Source organism: Tamandua tetradactyla, chromosome 1 (assembly GCF_023851605.1).
Source record: "Tamandua tetradactyla isolate mTamTet1 chromosome 1, mTamTet1.pri, whole genome shotgun sequence".
Taxonomy (NCBI): Eukaryota; Metazoa; Chordata; class Mammalia; order Pilosa; family Myrmecophagidae; genus Tamandua; species Tamandua tetradactyla.
In genome coordinates, this window is record NC_135327.1 from 23,379,818 (window position 1) to 23,405,974 (window position 26,157).

A 26,157-nucleotide genomic window follows, 5' to 3' on the forward strand; every position below is an offset into this window, starting at 1 on the left:
TGGGGGGAGCAATGCATGCTGGTGTGCACGGATGCCCACATGCATACATGTGGGGTGTGCGGAGTGAGGGGCAGTTGGTGGGGCACAAGACCAAAGAAAAATAGATAAGTTGGTCTTCATCAAAATGTAAAATTGCATGTCCAAGGACAGTATCACAGAAAGTGAAAATGCAAGCCACAGAATGTGAGAAACTATTTGCAACTCATATTCATCCAATAAAGTCTTAGTGTCCAGTATATATAAAAATACATATATGTCAACAACAAAAAGACAGTCAAATTTTAAAAATGGCCAAAGGACTTGGATCGCCATTTCTTCAAAGAACGTATACAGATGGCCAATAAGCACATGAAACAAACACAGCATCAGCAGTCATTAGAGAAATACAAATCAAACCACAATGAGACATAACTTCATGCCCTCTAGGATGGCTATAATAAAACAACAACAGCAGCAGCAACAAAATATGGATAATAACAAGTGTCGGTAAGAATGTGGAAAAATTGGAATGCTCATATGAACGTAAAATGTGCAGCAGTGTGGAATAGTTTGATATTACTCCAAAAGTAAAGCATAGCATTATATGATCCAGCAATTCTGCTCCTAGGTATACACCCATGAGAATTCAAATCATGTTCCTATAAAACTTTCTACATGAATGTTCATAGTAGTGTTATTAATAATGGCCAAAATAGTGGCAACAACCCAAATGTCCATCAACTGCTGAATGGATAGACAAGTGTGGACTCTCCATGCAATGGAATGTTTTTGACCATAAAAAGGAATGAATTATTGATACATGCCACAACATGGACATGGACAACTTCGAAAACATTTTGCTAAATTAAAGGAGACACAAAAGGCTACATATTTTATGATTCCATTTATAAGAAAAAAAATTCCAGAATAGGCAAATCCTTAGAGGCAGAAAGTTGATTAGTGGTTGCCAGGGACTGGGTAGGGTTAGAGGAAAGCATGGAGGTATGGAGCTTTGGGGAGTGATTGTTGATGGGCATAGATTTTCTTTTTGAGATGATGGAAATGTTTAGGAATTAAATAGTGGTCATGGTTACACATCTTTATGAATATACTAAAAACTGCTGAATTGTACACTTTTCTTTAAAGTTTTCACTGAATATTTAATGGGACAATATGAACATTGAGTATCAACCTAAATTTGCCGTAACAACAGACCAATTTTATAACACTTCTAATAAACTTAAAATATACTTCAAACAACCAAGCATAAAGTTTTTAGTTTTATTAATTCTCTGGAGAAATATCTGCGCAATCACGGATCAAGTCACTGAAGAATCTTTACACCTTTCTGTTATCCAATCTCCAGCTCATTTTTTGCCAGCACCAGCATTGGCCTTTGCAGTGCCCCTGACTCTCTTCATTATGTTCTTGTGTTCCTTTCACTGTTTTCTTGAGGTTTTTTCCTTCTCATACAGGCCATGTCTTGCAAGTCTGTGTTTGGTTTCATTTTTCTTTGTGTAATCCAAGGAATCATAAATCACTCCAAAGCCATCATCTTGCCATCATCAAAATGGGTTCTGAATCCAAAAACAAAGATGACATCTGGTGTAGTCTTGTACATTTTGGTTAGATACTGTTTTTCTGTCTTAGATACTGTTACCTTTCCGGGGTGAAGGCCATCGATGACCATTTGCTTTGGCTGAAGTAGTCAGTTGGTCTTGGACTCCCCTATCTGGGGGGTTACTGTGTCATTCGTGATGGCGCGTGAGGAAAAGAGCTGAGTTGTATACCTTAAATAGATTAATTTTATGGTCTGTGAACTATATTTCAATAAAAATATACATTGTTTTTCTATTTTAAACATCTTTAAAAGACAACGTTTTAAACAAATTAATGTATTGTGAGTAGAAGCTATGGCACTATTAGGATAAGGGCTGCAGGGGGGATAATAGCAATAGGGTAGTGTAAGGGTTTTTAACGTGCATGAAGTGGTGTAGTGTCACTTTAAGGTGATGAATTAAAGATCAACACCATAAACCCCAAAGCAAGCATTAAAAACAAAACAGTTATAGCTAAGCCATTAAAGGAAATAAAATGAAATTATTAAGAAAAATTTATTACCCAAAGAAGGCAGGAAAAAAGGAAGAACAAATAGTACAAACAGAAAATAAATAGGAAGATAGTAGATTTTAACATAATCATGCCATAATCACAATAAATGTAAATGGTCTAAACACCTGTGGTGGATTGACCTGTGCGGCCCAGCTTGGACACGTTCTTGGTCTCAGTCTGCATTTTGGTGTGTGTGGACCCATTGTAAATAAGATCTCATCACGATCTTACTTTCTTTAAGTCTCAGTCCAGTGAATCAAGTTGGAGTTTAATCCAGATGACGGGAGTCATTTATACGCAGAATGAAAGTCAGAAGGAGAGAGAAGCCAGGAGATGCCACTATGTGCATTGCCGTGTGACAGAAAAGCCAAAGACAGAGTGTTGCTGGCAGCTGGCCCCAAGTGCCACAGTATTCTGGGAGGAAAGCATCATCTTGCTGATCCTCAATTTTGGACTTCTACCAGCCTCAAAACTATGAGCCAATACATCCCTAATGTTTAAGCAATCCTATTGTATGGTATTATTTTAGCAGTTGGAAAAGTAGAACAAAACCAAAGTGAAAGAGATGATCAGACTGGATGAAGCAGTAAGATTCAAGGACATGTTGCTTTCAAGAGATGAGCTTTAAATGTAAAGACATTGATAAGTTAAAAGTGGAAGGGTGAAAATGATATGCCAAACTAATACTAATCAAAAGAAAGCTGATAGTAATATTGGATAAAGTACATTTCAGAGCAAAGAATATAACCAGGGATAAAGAATGTCATTTCATAAGATAAGGGAGTCCGGTAATTAAGATGACATGAAAATCCTAAATGTTTAATTTCTAATAATAAAATGCATGAAATAAAACCAATAGATACACAGGGAGAAATAGACAAATGCACAGTTATTGTCTGAGATTGTAGTAACCCTCTTTCAATAATTTATCAAACAGGTAGACAGAAAATCAAAAAGGATGCAGAATACTTGGACAACATTATTAACCAACTTGAGCGAATCAACAATGACATTTATAGGACACAACACTTGTCCGCCACCCCCAGGACATACAATTCTTTTCACGTGCACAATGATGATTTACCAAAGTGGACCATATTCTGAGTCAAAAATTCTCAATCAGTTTAAAAGGATTCAAGTCATACAAAGCATATTCTCTGACCACAATGGAATTAAATTAGAAATCAGAGGAGTATGTCCAGAAAACCCCCACATATCTGGAAACCAGATATAACACATGGGTCAAAAGAAAAATAAAAAGGAAAATTAGAAAGTGTTTTGAACGGAATGAAAATGAAAACACAACATATTAAAATTTGTGGGATGCCACTGAAGCAGGAGGAAATTTGTAGCAATAGAAGTCTATAGTAGGAAAAAAGGAAAATTTAATCAGTGAACTCAGTTTCCACTGTAAGAGACTAGAAATGCAGGTTGTGGTAGTTAGATTCAGGTGTTAACTTGGCCAGATGAAGGAGCCTAGTTCTATTGCTGTGGGCATGAGCCAATGGCATGTGAACCTCATCTGTCCTTGATTACATCTGTAGTTGGCTAGGAGGCGTGCCTGCTGCAATGAATGACGTTTGACTTAATTGGCTGGTGCTTAAATGAGAGAGCGCAACGTACCACAGCCCAAGCAACTCGGCATACCTTATCTCAGCACTCACAGCTCAGCCCAGGCCGTTGGAGATGCAGAAAGAAATCACCCTGGGGAAAGTTGTTGGAACCTAGAGGCCTGGAGAGAAGGCCAGCAGAAATCGCCCTGTGCCTTCCCATGTAAGAAAGAACCTCAGTTGAAAGTTAGCTGCCTTTCCTCTGAAGAACTATATGTTAACTAAATAAATCCCCTTTTATTAAAAGCCAATTTATCTCTGGTGTGTTACACTCTGACAGCTAGCAAACTAGAACACAGGTCAGAGTTTTCATTTTAAGAGACTAGAAAATAAGAACAAATTAAGTATAATAAAAAATAATAAAGATCTAAGTAGAAATCAATAAAATAGAAAACAAACAAAAAAAGAAATAGAGAAATAAATGAAGCAAAAAAGCTATCAGAACTAATATGTGAGATTGCAGAATACAAGGTCACCATACTTTTGGGGGTGTGTGTTTTTATATACTAACAAAAAACAACTGGAAATAGAAATTAAATTACTATTAACAATATAATAAAAATAGGAAATAGTTAGGGGTAAATTTGACCAAAAAATGTGAAGGACTGGAAATAAAAAACTTTCAAAATATCAAGGAGAGAATTTTTAAAAAGGAAATCTAAAATAAATGGAGAAGTCCAACACCCCCTGCGTGGGGTGCAAAAAGTAATATGAAATATGTTCATGTGTATTGGGGAGTGTGCTGGTCTGAGTCTGTGGTGGACCCCAGAAAAGCCATGCCCTTTGATCCTCATTCAATAAGGCTGGGTGGGAGTATTTTGATTGTTTCCATGAAGATGTGACCCACCCAACTGTGGGTGGTAACTTTTGATTAGATGATTTCCATGGAGGTGTGTCTCCACCCACTGAAAGTGGAGTTGCTTGCTGGAATCCTTTAAAAGAGGAAACATTTTGGAGAGAGTCCCTTTTTGGTGGAGCCATGTGAAAGCCAGCGATGCCACCATGTTCGCCATGCACCCTTCCAACTGAGAGAAATGTTGATCGTCATCAGCCTTCTTGAACCAAGGTATCTTTCCCTGGATGCCTTAAATTGGACATTTCTATAGACTTGTTTTGATTGGGACATTTTCTCGGCCTTAGAACTGTAAACCAGAAAATATTAAATTCCCCTTGTTAAGAGCCATTCCGTTTCTGGTATATTGCATTCCGGCAGTTAGCAAACTAGAACAGGGAGGGAGGGGTGGAGAGAATGGGGAGGAGAAAACTATGTATCATTTTAAAAGGAATTACAGGTTTTGGAGATCCTTTTGAGAAGGAAGGGACAGGAAGTGTAATAAAATAAGGCATCAGTGGCTAAGAGAATTCAAGTAGAGTACAGAAGCTATTCTGGAGGCTACACTTGCAGAAACTTCCGCTAGATATCACTAATTGCCAAGATTTGCTAAACCCTAACCAACATTATTTCTGCAAATCCTAAAGAACACCCAGGGCTCTATCTGAGATCCTACAGAAGTTTCACACACTAAGTTTACTTTTCAGAAATCTGAAACCTTCAGATGGCTCTAGGCCAGATAAGTCCTGAAACCCAGAGATGCCAGTCTCTCCAAGAACATCAACCAGTTCATCCCCATCCCATTTTGTCGACTCCCCTCTTCAACACTGTGCTGCTTTGAAACTGTTGTGGACCCCAGAAAAGCCATGTTCATTAATCCTCATTCAGTATTGCTGGGCGGAATCTTTTTTTAAAATTTATTTATCTATTAATTTAAAAAATTAACAACAAATGAACATAAACATTAACATATGATCATTTCATTCTACATATATAATCAGTAATTTACAATATTATCACATAGTTGCATATTCATCATTTCTTAGAACATTTGCATCAATTCAGAAAAAGAAATAAAAAGACAACAGAAAAATAAATAAAATGAAAACAAAAAACAGATTATGCATACCATACCCCTTACCCCTCACTTTCATTGATCACTAGCATTTCAAACTAAATTTATTTTAACATTTTTTCTCTGTATTATTTATTTTTATTCCATTTGTTCTACTAGTGTATTGACAAGTAGATAAAAGGAGCATCAGACACAAGGTTTTTATAATCACACAGTCACATTGTGAAAGCTATATCATTATTCAATCATCATCAAGAAACATGGCTACTGGAACACAGCTCTACATTTTCAGGCAGTTCCCTCCAGCCTCTCCATTACATCTTTTTTTTTTATTATTAATTAATGGAAAAAAAGAAATTAACCCAACATTTAGAAATCATACCATTCTACATATGCAATCAGTAATTCTTAACATCATCACATAGATGCATGATCATCGTTTCTTAGAACATTTGCATCGGTTTAGAAGAACTAGCAACACAACCGAAAAAGATATAGAATGTTAATATAGAGAAAAAAATAAAAGTAATAATAGTAAGAACAAAACAAAACAAAACAAAAACCTATAGCTCGGATGCAGCTTCATTCAGTGTTTTAACATGATTACTTTACAATTAGGTATTATTGTGCTGTCCATTTTTGAGTTTTTGTATCTAGTCCTGTTGCACAGTCTGTATCCCATCAGCTCCAATTACCCATTATCTTACCCTGTTTCTAACTCCTGCTGAACTCTGTTACCAATGACATATTCCAAGTTTATTCTCGAATGTTGATTCACATCATTGGGACCATACAGTATTTGTCTTTTAGTTTTTGGCTGGACTCACTCAGCATAATGTTCTCTAGGTCCATCCATGTTATGACATGCTTCATAATTTTATCCTGCCTTAAAGCTGCATAATATTCCATCGTATGTATATACCACAAAGTTTGTTTAGCCACTTGTCTGTTGATGGACATTTTGGCTGTTTCCATCTCTGCAATTGTAAATAACGCTGCTATAAACATTGGTGTGCAAATGTCCGTTTGAGTTTTTGCCCTTAATTCCTTTGAGTAGATTCCCAGCAATGGTATTGCTGGGTCGTATGGCAATTCTATATTCAGCTTTTTGAGGAACCGCCAAACTGCCTTCCACAGTGGGTTGCACCATTTGACATTCCCACCAACAGTGGATAAGTGTGCCTCTTTCTCTGCATCCTCTCCAGCACTTGTCATTTTCTGTTTTGTTGATAATGGCCATTCTGGTGGGTGTGAGATGATATCTCATTGTGGTTTTGATTTGCATTTCTCTAATGGCCAGGGACATTGAGCATCTCTTCATGTGCCTTTTGGCCATTTGTATTTCCTCCTCTGAGAGGTGTCTATTCAAGTCTTTTTCCCATTTTGTAATTGGGTTGGCTGTCTTTTTGTTGTTGAGTTGAACAATCTCTTTATAAATTCTGGATACTAGACCTTTATCTGATATGTCATTTCCAAATATTGTCTCCCATTGTGTAGGCTGTCTTTCTACTTTCTTGATGAAGTTCTTTGATGCACAAAAGTGTTTAATTTTGAGGAGTTCCCATTTATTTATTTCCTTCTTCAGTGCTCTTGCTTTAGGTTTAAGGTCCATAAAACTGCCTCCAATTGTAAGATTCATAAGATATCTCCCTACATTTTCCTCTAACTGTTTTATGGTCTTAGACCTAATGGTTAGATCTTTGATCCATTTTGAGTTAACTTTTGTATAGGGTGTGAGAGATGGGTCTTCTTTCATTCTTTTGCATATGGATATCCAGTTCTCTAGGCACCATTTATTGAAGAGACTGTTCTGTCCCAGGTGAGTTGGCTTGACTGCCTTATCAAAGATCAAATGTCCATAGATGAGAGGGTCTATATCTGAGCACTCTATTCGATTCCATTGGTCGATATATCTATCTTTATGCCAATATCATGCTGTTTTGACCACTGTGGCTTCATAATATGCCTTAAAGTCAGGCAGTGCAAGACCTCCAGCTTCGTTTTTTTTCCTCAAGATGTTTTTAGCAATTCGGGGCACCCTGCCCTTCCAGATAAATTTGCTTATTGGTTTTTCTATTTCTGAAAAATAAGTTGTTGGGATTTTGATTGGTATTGCATTGAATCTGTAAATCAATTTAGGTAGGATTGACATCTTAACTATATTTAGTCTTCCAATCCATGAACACGGTATGCCCTTCCATCTATTTAGGTCTTCTGTGATTTCTTTTAGCAGTTTTTTGTAGTTTTCTTTATATAGGTTTTTTGTCTCTTTAGTTAAATTTATTCCTAGGTATTTTATTCTTTTAGTTGCAATTGTAAATGGGATTCGTTTCTTGATTTCCCCCTCCGCTTGTTCATTGCTAGTGTATAGAAATGCTACAGATTTTTGAATGTTGATCTTGTAACCTGCTACTTTGCTATACTCATTTATTAGCTCTAGTAGTTTTGTTGTGGATTTTTCCGGGTTTTCGACGTATAGTATCATATCGTCTGCAAACAGTGATAGTTTTACTTCTTCCTTTCCAATTTTGATGCCTTGTATTTCTTTTTCTTGTCTAATTGCTCTGGCTAGAACCTCCAACACAATGTTGAATAATAGTGGTGATAGTGGACATCCTTGTCTTGTTCCTGATCTTAGGGGGAAAGTTTTCAATTTTTCCCCATTGAGGATGATATTAGCTGTGGGTTTTTCATATATTCCCTCTATCATTTTAAGGAAGTTCCCTTGTATTCCTATCCTTTGAAGTGTTTTCAACAGGAAAGGATGTTGAATCTTGTCAAATGCCTTCTCTGCATCAATTGAGATGATCATGTGATTTTTCTGCTTTGATTTGTTGATATGGTGTATTACATTAATTGATTTTCTTATGTTGAACCATCCTTGCATACCTGGGATGAATCCTACTTGGTCATGATGTATAATTCTTTTAATGTGTTGTTGGATACGATTTGCTAGAATTTTATTGAGGATTTTTGCATCTATATTCATTAGAGAGATTGGCCTGTAGTTTTCTTTTTTTGTAATATCTTTGCCTGGTTTTGTATGAGGGTGATGTTGGCTTCATAGAATGAATTAGGTAGTTTTCCCTCCACTTCGATTTTTTCAAAGAGTTTGAGGAGAGTTGGTACTAATTCTTTCTGGAATGTTTGATGGAATTCACATGTGAAGCCGTCTGGTCCTGGACTTTTCTTTTTAGGAAGCTTTTGAATGACTAATTCAATTTCTTTACTTGTGATTGGTTTGTTGAGGTCATCTATGTCTTCTTGAGTCAAAGTTGGTTGTTCATGTCTTTCCAGGAACCCGTCCATTTCCTCTAAATTGTTGTATTTATTAGCGTAAAGTTGTTCATAGTATCCTGTTATTACCTCCTTTATTTCTGTGAGGTCAGTAGTTATGTCTCCTCTTCCATTTCTGATCTTATTTATTTGCATCCTCTCTCTTCTTCTTTTTGTCAATCTTGCTAAGGGCCCATCAATCTTATTGATTTTCTCATAGAACCAACTTCTGGCCTTATTGATTTTCTCTATTGTTTTCAATTTCATTTATTTCTGCTCTAATCTTTGTTATTTCTTTCCTTTTGCTTGCTTTGGGATTAGTTTGCTGTTCTTTCTCCAGTTCTTCCAAGTGGACAGTTAATTCCTGCATTTTTGCCTTTTCTTCTTTTCTGATAAAGGCATTTAGGGCAATAAATTTCCCTCTTAGCACTGCCTTTGCTGCATCCCATAAGTTTTGATATGTTGTGTTTTCATTTTCATTTGCCTCGAGGTATTTGCTAATTTCTCTAGCAATTTCTTCTTTGACCCACTCGTTGTTTAGGAGTGTGTTGTTGAGCCTCCACGTATTTGTGAATTTTCTGGCACTCCGCCTATTATTGATTTCCAACTTCATTCCTTTATGATCCGAGGAAGTGTTGTGTATGATTTCAATCTTTTTAAATTTGTTAAGACTTGCTTTGTGACCCAGCATACGGTCTATCTTTGAGAATGATCCATGAGCACTTGAGAAAAAGGTGTATCCTGCTGTTGTAGGATGTAATGTCCTATAAATGTCTGTTAAGTCTAGCTCATTTATAGTAATATTCAGATTCTCTATTTCTTTATTGATCCTCTGTCTAGATGTTCTGTCCATTGATGAGAGTGGTGAATTGAAGTCTCCAACTATTATGGTATATGAGTCTATTTCCCTTTTCAGTGTTTGCAGTATATTCCTCACATATTTTGGGGCATTCTGGTTCGGTGCATAAATATTTATGATTGTTATGTCGTCTTGTTTAATTGTTCCTTTTATTAGTATATAGTGTCCTTCTTTGTCTCTTTTAACTGTTTTACATTTGAAGTCTAATTTGTTGGATATTAGTATAGCCACTCCTGCTCTTTTCTGGTTGTTATTTGCATGAAATATCTTTTCCCAACCTTTCACTTTCAACCTATGTTTATCTTTGGGTCTAAGATGTGTTTCCTGTAGACAGCATATAGAAGGATCCTGTTTTTTAATCCATTCTGCAAATCTATGTCTTTTGATTGGGGAATTCAGTCCATTAACATTTAGTGTTATTACTGTTTGGATAATATTTTCCTCTAACATTTTGCCTTTTGTATTATATATATCATATCTGATTTTCCTTCTTTCTACACTCTTCTCCATACCTCTCTCTTCTGTCTTTTCGTATCTGACTCTAGTGCTCCCTTTAGTATTTCTTGCAGAGCTGGTCTCTTGGTCACAAATTCTCTCAGTGACTTTTTGTCTGAGAATGTTTTAATTTCTCCGTCATTTTTGAAGGATAATTTTGCTGGATATAGGGGTCTTGGTTGGCAGTTTTTCTCTTTTAGTAATTTAAATATATCATCCCACTGTCTTCTAGCTTCCATGGGTTCTGCTGAGAAATCTACACATAGTCTTATTGGGTTTCCCTTGTATGTGATGGATTGTTTTTCTCTTGCTGCTTTCAAGATCCTCTCTTTCTCTTTGACCTCTGACATTCTAACTAGTAAGTGTCTTGGAGAACGCCTATTTGGGCCTAATCTCTTTGGGGTGCGCTGCACTTCTTGGATCTGTAATTTTAGGTCTTTCATAAGAGTTGGGAAATTTTCAGTGATAATTTCTTCCATTAGTTTTTCTCCTCCTTTTCCCTTCTCTTCTCCTTCTGGGACACCCACAACACGTATATTTGTGTGCTTCATATTGTCCTTGAGTTCCCTGATACCCTGTTCAAATTTTTCCATTCTTTTCCCGATAGTTTCTGTTTCTTTTTGGAATTCAGATGTTCCATCCTCCAAATCACTAATTCTATCTTCTGTCTCTTTAAATCTATCATTGTAGGTATCCATTGTTTTTTCCATCTTTTCTACTTTATTCTTCACTTCCATAAGTTCTGTGATTTGTTTTTTCAGTTTTTCTATTTCTTCTTTATGTTCAGCCCATGTCTTCTTCATGTCCTCCCTCAATTTATCGATTTCATTTTTGAAGAGGTTTTCCATTTCTGTTCGTATATTCAGCATTAGTTGTCTCAGCTCTTGTATCTCATTTGAACTATTGGTTTGTTCCTTTGACTGGGCCATATTCTCAATCTTCTGAGCGTGGACCATTATCTTCTGCTGCTGGCGTCTGGGCATTTAGTCAGATTTCCCTGGGTGTCGGACCCAACAAGGTTGAAAGATTTTTCTGTGAAATCTCTGGGTTCTGTTTTTCTTATCCTGCCCAGTAGGTGGCGCTCGTGGCACACGTTTGTCTCACGTGTTTGGAAGGGATCCCCCCAGTCACCGATCTCCACGGCCTGGGGATTTCCGATCCAATTCTCTCCGTTGGTTCGGGGGGCCGTGCGTGGTGGGGGCGTCAGCCGCCGCGGCTTGAGGGGACCCTGTGGCTGGTCGCCGGCCGCAGCGGGCCCAGGGAATTCGCCACTGGACCAGGCAGTCGCCCGCGGGGGAGGGGCATCGGTCACTGGCCGCCGCGGCCTGTGGAATTCCCCTCCGGATCAGGAAGCTGCCCGCGGGGGAGGGCCACCGCGGCTTGGGTAGCCCTCTGATCCGAGACTCGTAGCCAGACCAGGAAGCCGCCTGCGAAAGAGGGGCGCCGGCTGCCTCGGCTTGGAAAACTTGCCTCTCCGAGACTCTCAGCCGGCCCGGGAAGGAGGGAGGGAGGAGTTCCAGCCACCACAGCTGCCGCTGCTCGGGAAATCGCGCGCCGCTCGGGGATCTCACCGCAGCCGAGTCTCGCAGTCAGACTAGCCAGTCCAGACTGGGGTATGCTGTGTGTCCATTCCCTGCCGTGGCCCCGGGAGCTGTTCTGCACTGTTTCAGTTCACCTAGTAGTTGCTTTGGCGGAGGAACTAAGATGCACGTACCTTACTAAGCTGCCATCTTGGCCCCTCTCCATTACATCTTGACTAACAAGGTGATATCTTCTTAATGCATAAGGATAACCTCTCGACTCTGTTTGGAATCTCTCAGCCATTGACACTTTGTCTCATTTCACTCTTCCCCCTTTTGGCCGAGAAGGTTTTCTCAATCCCTTGATGCTGAGTCTCAGCTCATTCTAGGATTTCTGTCCCATGTTGCCAGGAAGGTCCACACCCCTGGGAGTCATGTCCCACGTAGACAGGGGGAGGGTGGTGAGTTTGCTTGTTGTGCTGGCTGGAGAGAGAAGCCACATCTGAGCAACAAAAGAGGCTCTCTTGAGAGTGACTCTTAGGCCTAATTTTAAGTAGGCCTGACCTATCCTTTGTGGAGTTAAGTTTCATATGAACAAACCCCAAGACTGGGGGCTCAGTCTATAGCTTTGGTTGTCCACATTGCTTGTGAGAATATCAAGAATTCAACTTGGGGAAGTTGAATTTTCCCCCATTCTCCCCATTCCCTGAAGAGGACTTTGCAAATACTTTTCCACTCACTGATTGAATCACTCTGGGATTCATCGGGGCATCACTCTGGACAAACCAACAAAATCTCATGTCCTACCCAAGGTTCCAAGTACTAATGGTGTTCAATCAAGCTATCTACATAAGTTATATAGGAAATGCACTAGTCAAAATATAAATTTTGTACCAAATAAAGATTTTTTGCTTTAGTCTCACACATAAGTTGAAATTTTTAAAATATTAATTACCATCTATTTTAAGTACCCTGCAGTAATGACATTCCTTTGTTCTTTCTCATGCAAAAACATTTTTAAAATTTGTACATTTAGTCACTATCATTATACACTCTAGGAATTCCTAGATTATACCACCTCAGTCTTTATCGTCTATCTTTCTTTGTGATTTCCTTTATGCTCCCAGATCTCCTCCCTCTATCATTCTCACATGCAGCTTCATTCAGTGTTTTAACATAATTGTATTACAGTTAGGTAGTATTGTGCTGTCCATTTCTGAGTTTTTATATTCAGTCCTGTTGCACAATCTGAATCCCTTCAGCTCCAATTACCCAATGTCTAACCCTATTTCTATCTCCTAATGGTCCCCGCTACCCACGAAATATTCCAAGTTTATTCACCAAAGTCAGTTCACATTAGTGAGACCATACAGCATTTGTCTTTCTGTTTCTGGCCAATCTCACTCAGCATAATGTCCTCAAGGCCCATCCACGTTGTTACATACTTCATAACTTTATTCTGTCTTACAGCTGCATAATATTTCATCATATGTATATGCCACAGTTTGTTTAGCCACCCGTCTGTTGGTGGACCTTTTAGCTGTTTCCATCTCTTGGTAATTGTAAATAATGCTGCTATAAACATTGGTGAGCAAATGTCTGTTTGTGTCCTTGCCCTCATGTTCTTTGAGTAGAGACAGCATATAGATGGGTCCTGTTTTTTAATCCATTCTGCCAGTCTATGTCTTTTGATTGGGGAGTCTAATCCATTAACATTTAGTGTTATTACTGCACGGGTAGTACTTTCTTCTATTTTCCCTTTTGGACTTTATATGTCATATCTAATTTTCCTTCTTTTTGCCTTTACTCAATATCTTCCTTTCTAGACTCTTCTCCACACCTCTCTCTCCTGTCTTTGCATCTGTCTCTGGTGCTCCCTTTAGTATTTCTTGCAGAGCTGGTCTCTTGGTCACAAATTCTCTCAGTGATTTTTTGTCTGAAAATGTTTTAATATCTTCCTCATTTTTGAAGGACAATTTTGCTGGATATAGAATTCTTGGTTGGAAGTTTTTCTCTTTTATTAATTTAAATATATCATCCCACTGTCTTCTCGCCTCCATGGTTTCTGCTGAAAAATCTATGCATAGTCTTATTGGGCCTCCCTTGTATGTGATGGATTGCTTTTCTCTTGCTGCTTTCAAGATTCTCTCTTTCTCTTTGACCTTTGACACTGATTAGTAAATGTCTTGGAGTACGTGTTTGGATCTATTCTCTTTGGGGTATGCTGCACTTTTTGGATCTGTAATTTTAAGTCTTTCATAAGAGCTGGGAAATGTTCAGTGATAATTCCTTCCATTAGTTTATCTCCTCCTTTTCCCTTCTCTTCTCCTTCTGGGACACCCACAACATGTATATTCGTGTGCTTCATATTGTCCTTCAATTCCCTGAGTCCCTGCTCATATTTTTCCATTTTTTCCCTATAGTTTCTTTTTCTTGTTGGGTTTCAGATGTTCTGTCCTCCAGTTCACTAATCCTATGTTCTGCCTCTCGAAATCTACCATTGTAGGTTTCCACTGATTTTTTCTCATCTCTTCTACTGTGCCTTTCATTCCCATAAGTTCTGTGATTTGTTTTTTCAGACTTTCGATTTCTTCTTTTTGTTCATTCCTTGCATTCTTTATATCCTCCCTCAATTCATTGATTTGGTTTTTGATGAGGTTTTCCATGTCTGTTTGTATATTCTCAATTATTTGTTTCAGCTCCTGTATCTCATTTGAATTGTTGGTTTGTTCCTTTGACTGGGCCATATCTTCAATTTTCCTAGTGTGATTTGTTATTTTTTGCTGGCATCTAGGCATTTAATTACCTTAATTGGTTTATTCTGGAGATTGCTTTCACTTCTTTTACCTAGGGTTTTCTTGCTGGATGAATTTGTTGTCTCTCTGTTCTTTGACATTCAGTTCAGCTTATTCTGGACCTCTAGCTTAGGTTTTGTTTAACAGAGGAGAATTTTTCAGTTTCTATTTTCTTGTTTCTTGCCCTGCTTGTATGGTGCCTTCCCCCCACACACACTTAGGAAGGTCTGCTTAGGTATTAAAGACCCCAGCTGGATTTTCCCAGACCAAACTGGCCTCCTATGAGGAGGAAAGAGTCACCTGCATTGGTTTTCCCTGAGGGTGAGACCCAACAGGTTGAAAGACTTTCCTGCGAAGTCTCTGGGCTCTGTTTTTCTTATCCTGCCCAGTATGTGGCGCTCGTCTGCCTGCAGGTCCCACCAGTGTAAGATAATGCGGTACCTTTAACTTTGGCAGACTCTCCCTGCTGGGGGCGTGGTGGAGACAGAGGAGAGGTTGTAGGCTGGTTTTAATGACTTCAAATTACCAAGCCCTGGGGTCTGAATTCCTTGAGGGAGGGATTCCACCTGAGTTGGGCTTCACGCCTCCCCTGGGGAAGGTACAGGCTCCAGACAAGCCCCCAAACGAGCTTGTTTCTGCCTATGCCTGGGGCAGTTGCAGCCTGAGAAGTTCTGCTGCTATATCTAAAGGCAGTGAAGCCTTTGTAGAAACACAGCCACAAAAACCTGTTTCCTTTTTTTTTTTTTTCTGTCAGCTCTGCCCCCTTGGCACCAGAGCAAAAATGAGCGACCTCCACTTTGACCAGGTTCACCTGAGCTGGGGGCCTATTTTTAGTAGTCAGAATTTGTTAATTAATTCCACAATTGGCGTTTGGTTGGGCTCAACCCCTGAGCTGGTAAAGTCTCTTTCCTTCCCCTCTGGGAAGCAGCCTGTGGGGGAGGGGCGCTGGCCACTGCGGCTTGGGGAACTCACGGTTCTGGGGGGCTCGCAGCCAGTCCAGCTGGTCCAGACTCGGGTAAGCTGTGTGTCCGGTCACTGATGTGGTCCTAGGAGCTATTCTGTATTGTTTCTGGTTATTTAGTAGTTGTTCTGGAGGACGAACTAAAACATGCACATTGCTAAGCCGCCATCTTGGCCTGAAAGTCTGGGTGCAATCTTTTTGATTGTTTCCATGGAGATGTGACCCACCCAGTCGCGGGTAGTACTTTTTGATTAGGTGGTTTCCATGGAGATGGTATCTATGCATTCAAGGTGGGGTTGCTTATTGAAGCCCTTTAAGAGGAAACCACTTTGGAGAAAGCTTCAGTGCCAACAGACTCACACAACCAGAGATCTTTGGAGATGCAAAAGAAAAAAGCCCCCCCTAAAATTCTTTTTTTATTTTTTAACATGGGCAGGCACCGGGAAATGAACCCAGGTCCTCTGGCATGGCAGGCAAGCATTCTTGCCTGCTGAGCCACCGTGGCCTGCCCCCCACCCCCAAAAATTTTTTTAAATGAGAAGCCAGGAGAGAAAGCTAGCATATGTTGCCATATGTTTTCCAAGCTGACAGAGGTGTTTCAGACTCATTGGCCTTTCTTAAACCAAGGTATTTTCTCAGGATGTCTTAGTTTGGATGTTTTCATGGCCTTAGAACTGTAAACTTGCAGCTTAGCATGTTCCTCTTTTAAAAGCCTTTCCATTTCTGATATATTGCATTCCACAGCTTTAACAAACTAAAACAGTCATAAAAAAGTTAGAATAGACATAATTCAAATATCCATAAAGTCTGGGAGAAGGATCAAAGGAGAAGGAGTTATAACAGAGAAGTTAGGATTTAACAAATATGTGTAACTGCTGAATCGTTATATTGATATTTCTTTATAGCCTCCAGTATCTTAGAGCAGCTAGAAAGAAATACCTGAAGTAGAACTATATATATAAACCAAACTTTAAAATCTTGTTTGAATACTTGTTACAATGTATTTTGAAGTTTATTGCTTTTTTGTGTTTATGTTATATTTCACAATTTAAAAAATAAATAAAATAAATTGGCAAAAAAATAAAATAAGACAGATTCACACATTCATGTGTTGGAAGACTCAATATTGACAATATGTCAATTCTCCATAAACGGATCAATAGATTCAATGCAATCTCTATTCAAATATATTCAAATTCCAGAAATTAATAAATATATTTAAAAATTCCTAGAATAGCCATATCTTTATCTAGAATAGCTAAAAAAATTGGAAAAATATGAATATATTTGGAAAACAATACCTGATTTAAGATTATTTATTTATTATTTTACATGAGCAGGCACCGGGAACCAAACCCACGTCTCTGGCAAGGCAGGCAAGAACTCTGCCTGCTGAGCCACCATGGCCCGCCCTGATTTAAGATTTATTATAAAACTAGAGTAAAATACAGAGTGCAATGGTGCAAAGATAGACAAATATATCAACAAAACAGACTAGAGTGTCCAGAAATAGTCCCACATATACCTGAACAGCTGATTTTTGCACAAGGGTGCAATGGGAAAGAGAGTCTTTCAATGATGGAGCTTAGAGCAACTGGAAATCCACACATAAACAAATAAACTTCGACTCAATTCTTGCGCCATATAGAAAAATTAACTCAAAATATATCATAGACCTACACGTAAAAATACACACTTCCAGATAAAAGCATAGGAAACACTCTTTATAACTTTGGGTTTGGCAAAGATTTCTTATATATGACACGAAAATGACAATCCATCAAAGAACAAATTGATAAATTAAACTTTGTAAAAATTATGAACACCTGCTGTTCAAAAGACACTGGCCAAAGAAAAAACAAGTCACAGAATAGAAGTGTGCCTGCTTGAAACTATTATGTACCCCAGAAAAGCCATGCTTTAATCCTGATCCAATCTTGTGGGGTCAGACATATTGTTTAGGGTGGAAACTTTGATGGGATTATTTCTGTGCTGATGTGACACACCCAGTTATGGGTGTGGCCTTTAGATTATCTGGAGATGTGACCTCACCCATTCAAAGTGGGCCATGATTAGTTTACTAGATTCCCTTAAAAGGGGAAGCATTTTGGAGAAATCTCTGATGCTGACTCTTGCTTTGGAGCTGACAGACACAAAGACATTTGGAGGTGGTGGGAGTGCAGACACAGAGAGCAGGCGCCTAGACATGGACGTTTGGAGATGCAGAGTCCAGCAGACATTGCCATGTGCCTCCCCATGGGATGTTAAGCAAGCCAGAACCCAGAGTTCTCCCAGAGGAGCTATGTGAAAGTCCATAGGCTCAGAGAGGAAATCACTGGCATCAGCAACTGGAAGCAACGGAACCAGGAACAAGGACCAGCAGTTGCCAGCCATGTGCCTTTCCCATGTGACAGACATCAGCCTTTCTTGAGTCAAGATATCTTTCTCTGGATTCCTTAGTTTGAGCATTTTTATGGCCTCAGAAGTGTAAACTTGTAACTTAATTGAGTCCCTTTTTAAAGGTCGTTCTATTTCTGGTATATTGCATTCAGGCAGCTTTAGCAACCAAAACAAGGTGTATATCATATGTAAGCACATATAAGATGTGCACATAGATGCATATATCTGATAAAAGAATTGCATCCAGAATATAAAGAACTCTCAAAACTCAATAACAGGAAAAACAATTAGAAATGAGCAAAAGATGTGAATAGACACTTCATCAAAGAAGATATACAAGAACATCTTTACTCACCAGGGAAACGCAAATTAAAACTATAATGAGTTGCCACTGCACACCTATGAGAATGACTAAAATAAAAATGTCTGACCCGCCCAAGTGTTGGAGAGGATGTGGGGGAAATATACTCTCTATACATTGCTAATGGGAGTGTAAAATGATACAGTCATTTTGGGAAGCAATTTGGCAGTGTCTTATAAAGCTAAACACCCACCCTGATATCTAGTCACTCTCTCTTAGATAGTTTTCCAAGAGAAAAGGCATATATCCTCATTGTGTTAGTTAGATTCAGTTGTCAACTTGGCCAGGTGAGCATACCTAATCTTGTTGCTGCGGACATAAACCAACGGTACGTGAACCTCATCTGTTGCCAATTACATCTGCAGTCAGCTAGGAGGCGTGTCTGCTGCAATGAGTGACGTTTGACTTAATTGGCTGGTGCTTAAATGAGAGAAAGCAATGTAGCACAGCTAAGCAGCTTGGCATTCCTCATCTCAGCACTAGCAGCTCAGCCCCGGACTTTGGAGATGCAGAAAGAAGTCACCCCGGGGAAAGTTGTTGGAACCCAGGGGCCTGGAGAGAAGACCAGCAGAGACCATCTTGTGCCTTCCATGTAAGAAAGAACCTCAGTGGAAAGTTAGCTGCCTTTCCTCTGAAGAACCAACAAAATAAATCCCCCTTTGTTAAAAGCCAATCCGTCTCTGGTGTGTTGCATTCCGGCAGCTAGCAAACTAGAACACTCATAAAGACTTTTTCATGAGTGTTCAGAGCACTTTCCTTGTAGTAGTCCCAAACCACAAGCAACCCAAACATCTGTCGACAGATGAACGGATAAACAAACTATGGCTTAGCTGTATAATGGAGTACTACTCAGCAATGCAAAAGAATGAACTATCGACATATTCAACAACATGGCTAAATCTCAAAATGTTATGTTGAGTGAAAGAAGCCAGACAGAAAGAGTACACACTATATGATTCTAGTTATATAAAATGTTAGGGAATGCCAACTAATCCATAGTAATAGGAAGCAGATTGTTGGTTGCTTGAGGACTAGGCAGAGGGGAAGCAAAAAACCACAAGGACATTTTTGTGGGTGTTGGATGGGTTCAATGTCTTGACTTTGGCATTACTTTCACAAGGGTAGACTTATGCCAAAACACAAAACTGCACACTTTAAAATATGTACAGTTTTTTATATATTAATTGTACTACAGTAATAAAATAATTTTGAAGGCTTTCGTATGTGTGGTGATCAGGGTGGGAAAGGGGTGATTCATGCGGAAGAGGCAGTGGGGAGTGATGGGGGCTCTTAGCCCCTGCTGGAGGTGGGTCTGGGGAAGTGAAACCCCAAGGAAGAAACTGGAGCTGCCGATCAGGCCCCTGCCCTGTGCACTCCCCCTCCTCAGCCTCCGTCCACGTGTCTGATGGGTTTTAGGAAGCTCTGGGTGCTTTGCCTCTGCCTCTCCCAGAAGCTGCACAAGTCAGCTCTGAGCGTCCTCTCTCCTCTCTTTTTCATCTGCCCTGCACCCCATGCCCCTTCCCTTCATAGTCCCTATTGAGGGGTTTCCTTTGGGAAGCCTGGAAGAAAATGGATATTTCCCCAAAACAGTTTGAATATTTTTCATTCTGGGTAGTTTTTATGCATATGATTTCCTAGCCTAGTGCTTAACACATCACAGGCACTCAGAAGTCCCCCTGGATTGAGGGATTGGGATTATGGCTCACATTTTACAATGAAGGAAACCGGCTCAGAGAAGCGAACTGGTGCCTCAAGTCACATAGCCAGAGAGCGCGGGAGCACGTGGGGCTGACTCCGCCCCTGAGACCCACCAGGGCCTCTTCTGGGGGTGGCCACCCTGGAGGGTCCATGATGTGAGGATCAGAACAAACAGAGATCTCAGGAGGGCCTGGGGCAGGGCCCATGTGGGCAGAAAATATAACGAGTCCATCAAGAGCCGAGCATCCTGCCTCATGGGTCAGAGGAACTGGGACTCAGAGGCTGAGCTGTACGTGGGAGGCTTGAGACCCAGGAGTTAAGTCAGCCTGACTCTGAATTAGAGGAGACATAGTTATGAAAATAATAATAGCCAACATTTATCAATCTTTATGTTGTGCCAGGGACTTTACATGAACTATCTTGGTGACTCTTTCTAATAAAGTCAAGAGGTGGCACCTATTATTAGCCCGATTTTAATGGGGGGAAAACCCAAGGCTCAGCAAGCAGTGACTTAAAAAATCTATAACTGGACAGAGGTCAAGCAGCAAGGCCCAGCTCCCTGAAAGAACAGTAACCCACCCCTGGGGCTCATTACATACCCTCTGACCTGGCTGAGAAGAAGGCAGCCAAAAAGGAGGAAGCTGCCAAATCTCTACAGCGACCCAGAAAGGGGCATGAAGAAAACGAGACGCTGTCATAAAACCCCACAAGTGGCAGAAGAGAAAAATGAAGAGGCCAATGACAGAGAGACAACAGGTTTGTTGTCCAAGAAACTAGAGGACTTTGAGATGAAGAAAGCTGCAGCTCGAGCTGTTACTGGTGTGTCAGCCTCTCACCCCAGCAGTACTGATGTCCACATTATCAACTTCTCACTCATTTCTCATGGTCAAGAGCTGTTCAGTGACACCAAACTGGAATTAAACTCAGGCTATCATTATAGTCTTATTGGCTTAAATGGAATTGGAAAGGCGATGCTGCTTTCTGCTATTGAGAAATGTGAAGTGCCCATCCCTGAGCCCATTGACATCCACCATCTGACTCGGGAGATGCCCCCTACTGACAAGACACCCTTGCAGTGTGTGATGGAGGTTGACACGGAGAGGACCATGCTGGAGAAGGAGGCTGAGCGCCTGGCTCATGAGGATGCAGAGGGTGAGAATCTAATGGAGATACATGAGCGCCTGGAGGAGCTGGAAGCTAAGAAGGCTGAGATGGGGGCCTCACGGATCTTGCATGGACTGGGTTTCACACCTGCCATGCAGTGCAAGAAGTAAAAAGATTTCAGAGTGGGCTAGAGGATGAGGGTTGCCCTGGCCAGGGCCCTCTCTATCCGACATTTCACGCTGCTTACCAAACACTTAGACCTAGATGCCTGTGTGAGGTTGGAAGAAGAACTCAAGACTTTTTTTTTTTTTTTTAACTTTTTAATTGTATAATGTAACATATATACAAACCAAAGAAAGAAAAAAACAATAATTTTCAAAGCACTCTTCAACAAGTAGTTACAGGACCGATCCCAGAGTTTGTCATGGGCTACCATACCATCCTCTCAGATTTTTCCTCCCAGCTGCTCCAGGACATTGGAGGCTAGAAGGAATATATGTTTTTTATCATCACAACTGACATTTTTTTCTTTTTTGTAAAAAAGAATGTATATACAAAAAAGCATTAAATTGCAAGGCGCAGCACAACAATTAGTTGTAGAACAGATTTCAGAGTTTGGTATGGGTTAAAAAATTCTATCAGTTTAGGTTTTTACTTCCAGCTACTCTAAGATACTGGGGACTAAAAGAAATATCAGCAAAATGATTCATCAATCATATTCATTTTTAAAACCTGGCCGTCTCTGTAGAACTCCACTATCACCTTTAATCTTTTTCCCACTCTGTAGAGGTATTTGGGCTATGCCCATTCTAACTTTATCATGTTCGAAGGGGTTGTCAATAATATGGAATAAGGGAATGGAGCTAGTTGATGTTCTGGAAAGGCTGGCCCCTCTAGGTTTCAGGACTTATCTAGTCCAGGGACCCATCTGGAGTTTGTACGTTTCTGGAAAGTTATCCTAAATGCATGGAACCTTTGTAGAATCTTATATATTGCCCTAGGTATTCTTTAGGATTGGCTGGAATGGTTTTGGTTGGGGTTTGGCAAGTTATGATAGGTAGCAATGTCTAACTGAAGCCTGTGTAAGAGTGACCTCCAGAGTAGCCTCTTGACCCTATTTGAACTCTTTCAGCCACTGATACCTTACTTGTTGCACTTCTCTCCCCGGTTTGGTCAGGATGGCATTGTTGATCCCACAGTAGAGCTCAAGACTTTTAAGCACATCTTGGTCCTCGTCTCCCATTCCCAAGATTTTCTAAATGTTGTCTGTACCAACCTCACTTATTTGCACAACAAGAAACAGAAGTATTATGCGGGTAGTTATGATCAGTATGTGAAGACGCGACTGGAGCTGGAGGAGAACTAGACAAAGAGCATTCAGTGGTAGCAAGATCAGAGAGCTCACATGAAGAACTACAATGCTAGGTTCGGTCACGGCAGTGCTGAGCTGGCCTGGCAGGCCCAGAGAAAGGAAAGTATGCTGCAGAAAATGATGGCATCAGGACTAACAGAGAGGGTCATGAGCGACAAGGCACTGTCATTTTATTTCCCACCATGTGGCAAGATTCCTCCACCCATCATTACGGTACAAAATGTGAGCTTCAAGTATATACAGGATGGGCCCTGCATCTACAACAGTCTAGAATTTGGTATTGACCTTGATACACAAGTGGCTTTCGTAAGGACCAATGGAGGAGGAAAATCAGCTCTTTGGAACCTGCTAACTGGTTTGTTGCTACTCACAGACGGGATGATCTGAAAATGCTCTCAGGTCAAGATAGGGCATTACCATCCACACTTACAAGAGCAGCTGGACTTAGATGGCTCGCTTTGGCGTATGTGATGAGGTGCTACCCTGAGATCAAGGAGAAGAAACAAGTGAGGAAGACCATTGGGCGATACGGTCTCACTGGGAAACAGCAAGTAAGCCCAATCCAGAACCTTTCAGATGGGCAGAAGTGCTGAGTGTGTCTGGCCTGGCTGACCTGGCAAACCCCCGACCTGCTCTTCCTGGATGAACCCACCGATCACCCGGAGATTGAGAACATTGACACACTGCCAGATGCCATCAGTGAGTTTGAGGGTGGCATGATGGTAGTCAACCATGATTTCAGGCTCATTCAGCAGGTTGCACAGGAAATTTGGGTCTGTGAAAAGCAGACAATCACCAAGTGGCGTGGAGACGTCCTGGCCTACAAGGAGCCCCTCAAGTCCAAGTTGGTGGACGAGGAGCCCCAGCTCACCAAGAGGACCACAATGTGTGAGCCCTCTGCCCAGGCTTGGGTCAGGAGCTCTATCTGGGGACTAACAGCTGCTACCCTGACCAGTGCCCAGGACAGGACCTTGGGGCTACACTCCTGCATTGCTGCAATATTGCCTCCCCGTAGCCTCTTTCCCTGCTCCCCTCAACCTCCATCAGCTGCACTGTTATCTTAACTACAGCTAGACAGTACCTGTCCATTTCCTATCCTCCTTCCAGTTCCTTTTGTCCATGTCTGGACTCAGTTGACCGTCCCCTCCAGTTCCTTGCTGATGACCTTACCTGGATAGTGATGGAGCCAGAGGCACCTGAGGGTGAGTCCAAGGGCCCAAGCCCTGGATCTGGCCCAGGGAGGAGCTTAGGTTCCTTGATTTCTGGTTTTGGTGATGTTGGAGGAATAGCCCAGCCCCACCATCCCCATTTCTTTTGCTCCTGGTTTGGAGCTCTGGACCCGGATGTTAGGCCTGGCTGGTTGTTAAAGAATTATTTAACAGTGTAACTTCTAGGCCTGCATGACATCTACAAAGCGTACAATAAAGAAAGAAGAAGTAAAAAAAAAAAAAAAATCCACATAACTTCACAACACAACAGTGAACCCTAAGTTAAACCACGGACTACAGTTGATAGTACAATTATAAAAATGTGCTTTCATCAATTGCAATAAATGTTCCTTGCCACTGGTGGGATATGGGAACTCTGTAAACCCACAACTTCCCTAATAAAGAAAGAGGAGGGGGGAGGCAGAGAGGGAGGGAGGGGAAGGTAAGGGAGGACAGGGAAGAGAGAAAGGAAAACAAACCTGATTTTGAACAAAGGACCCAACATTTCATTTTGCACGGGGCCCTACCAGCTAAGTAGCTGAGTCTCGCTACTCTTATATTCGACACTCACAATATCCCTGAGAAAGGTCTTATTAGCGTCCCTGTTTTGTAGAGAAGGAGATGGAAGCCAGCAGAGCTGTGGCATGTGACGTGGGCACAGGGTGTTCAAGCCAGAGTCCATGGGTGTGAGTCCAGAGCCCGGGTGCCCATGCACTCTACCATGCTGCCTCCTGAGAAGCTGCTGCAGGTTTGGAAACCAGGTCTGCACTCTGCTGGGGTCAGGAAAGTTCCCAGCTTCCCCCACTTCCATCTGTTTCCCGCTAGGGGTGGTTCCTGTTCTGTTTCAGATCCTACTCACCTGAGAGAACAGGGACCAGCACCGGCACCAGCAGCAGGAAGCAGGGAGGCGAGTGGGCCAGGCGGGTCGGGCCGGGCATGGCAAGGGCACACGCCGACTGTCCCCAAGGCGGGCTGCCCGTTCTGCTCTCCAACAGGCTGTTTTGGCTTCTCTTGGCCAAGGCTACTCTGGGAAGTGTCCTCACTGCAGCAAGAGAAGGATTCTGGTGCAAGAGGAAGGAGCTGGAGTCAAGTGATTTCCGGCGTTATCATCTCTGCTGTGGGTTCCTGTATTCACTGAGGTTAAGTTGACCTCTTGCCAGAGGCCCTGTCCGAGGCACATGGGGGGGGAGATGGGCATGGAAGAAAGAGAGTAACCTTTGGGGTCAGTGGGACTTTGGATCAAGCATTGGGTCTGCAACTTCCTGGCTGTGTGACCTTGCAGTCTCTAAGCTTTTGTTTCCTCATCTGCAGAATGGGGACAGTAACAATCCCGACCTCAGAAAAGCGTGGTGAGGATTAAATGAGGGAACATGTGCAGACTCAGCACAGTATAAAGGCTAAGCATACTAATCGCCATTCTTCAAAATATGTAGGAAATAGAGACGGTAATACTTGCTTAAGAAGGATTTATTATAAAATAAGCCCCACGGAAGCCTCTTTTTGACAGTGCAGGGAAAACATGGTCCTGATTTCCTAGTTGTCTAATTGTGGGAAACCTTCTAAACCTCCATTTCTTCAGATCCAAATTGAACATATCAGATTATCCAAAAATGTGTTTGTGACATCTTAACTTTCTGGAACTGATCTAAGCTTCTCTAGGAGCACCCATCCTGGTATCATAGGCACTTCCAGCTTCAGAATCTCTTTAGCCCCTCTGTTTGGCTTCAAACCGTGGTTTTACCCTGATCTGGCTCTGTGACCTTAAGGCAGTCATTGAAGCCTTTGGGCATCAGTTTCCTAGGCTATAAAAACAGGAATAAAAATAAAAATGTGTCTTACGGCGGAGTGGGGGGGGCACGGTGGCTCAGTGGCAGAGTTCTCGCCTGCCATGCTGGAGACCCAGATTCATTTCCTGGTGCCTGCCCATGCAAAAAAAAAAAAACTGTGTCTGTATATAAGATGCAGGGTGAGCACCCTATATGTCACCAACATTCTCTTTTAGGTTAACTCAGTCTTTTCCAGAAAAAAAAATCAGGCTCTCAGTGTTTTCCTCCTTCCCTCCTTACTCCAGTTGGCTCCTGGGTACTGAGGGAACCAAAGTTGCCTCCTGGGGCAGGTTGGTAGGGCTTAGGTCTGCGTGTTGTCCCCTGGGTCCTTGGGGTCTGGTGTCAGCTAGGAAGAGGCTGGGCTGGACTGGTCCCTGTATCCACTGAAGTCTGGCCAATCCTGTCTGGCCCTTTCGGGCCTTCTACTGGCGCCACTGGGAAAGCTCATTGCTCCCTGTACTTGTTCTCCTGTTGAGAAGAAACATATATTGAAGTCCCTTGGAAGTGACCACAGGCCTAGGGAATTCCACCCAGACCTGTAGCACCACCATGTCACCTGCCCAGGGAGATGTCAGAATCACCTTTTCCTCTATGCAGATTCATTTCCAGCTATTTCTTTCCTTCTTAGATTTATTTAAAAATAATGTTACCAGGTAAGGCATTATATCATTCAG

General features: G+C 41.3%; 1 protein-coding gene and 2 pseudogenes across 1 annotated transcript in view; 1 reads left to right on the forward strand and 2 right to left on the reverse strand.

Annotated features, from left to right (window-relative positions):
* The window catches only part of SIRPB2 (signal regulatory protein beta 2), a 59,334-nt gene extending 34,640 nt beyond the window's left edge, over positions 1–24,694 (reverse strand). The window contains exon 1 of the mRNA XM_077112260.1: positions 24,517–24,694. Coding sequence (XP_076968375.1) covers positions 24,517–24,595 — 79 coding nt within the window. The 5' untranslated portion in view covers positions 24,596–24,694. The remainder of the gene's footprint in view (positions 1–24,516) is intronic.
* Positions 1,276–20,179, reverse strand: LOC143678179 (small ribosomal subunit protein eS24 pseudogene; annotated as a pseudogene).
* Positions 20,575–23,513, forward strand: LOC143678185 (ATP-binding cassette sub-family F member 2 pseudogene; annotated as a pseudogene).
* Positions 24,695–26,157: the final 1,463 nt, after the last annotated feature.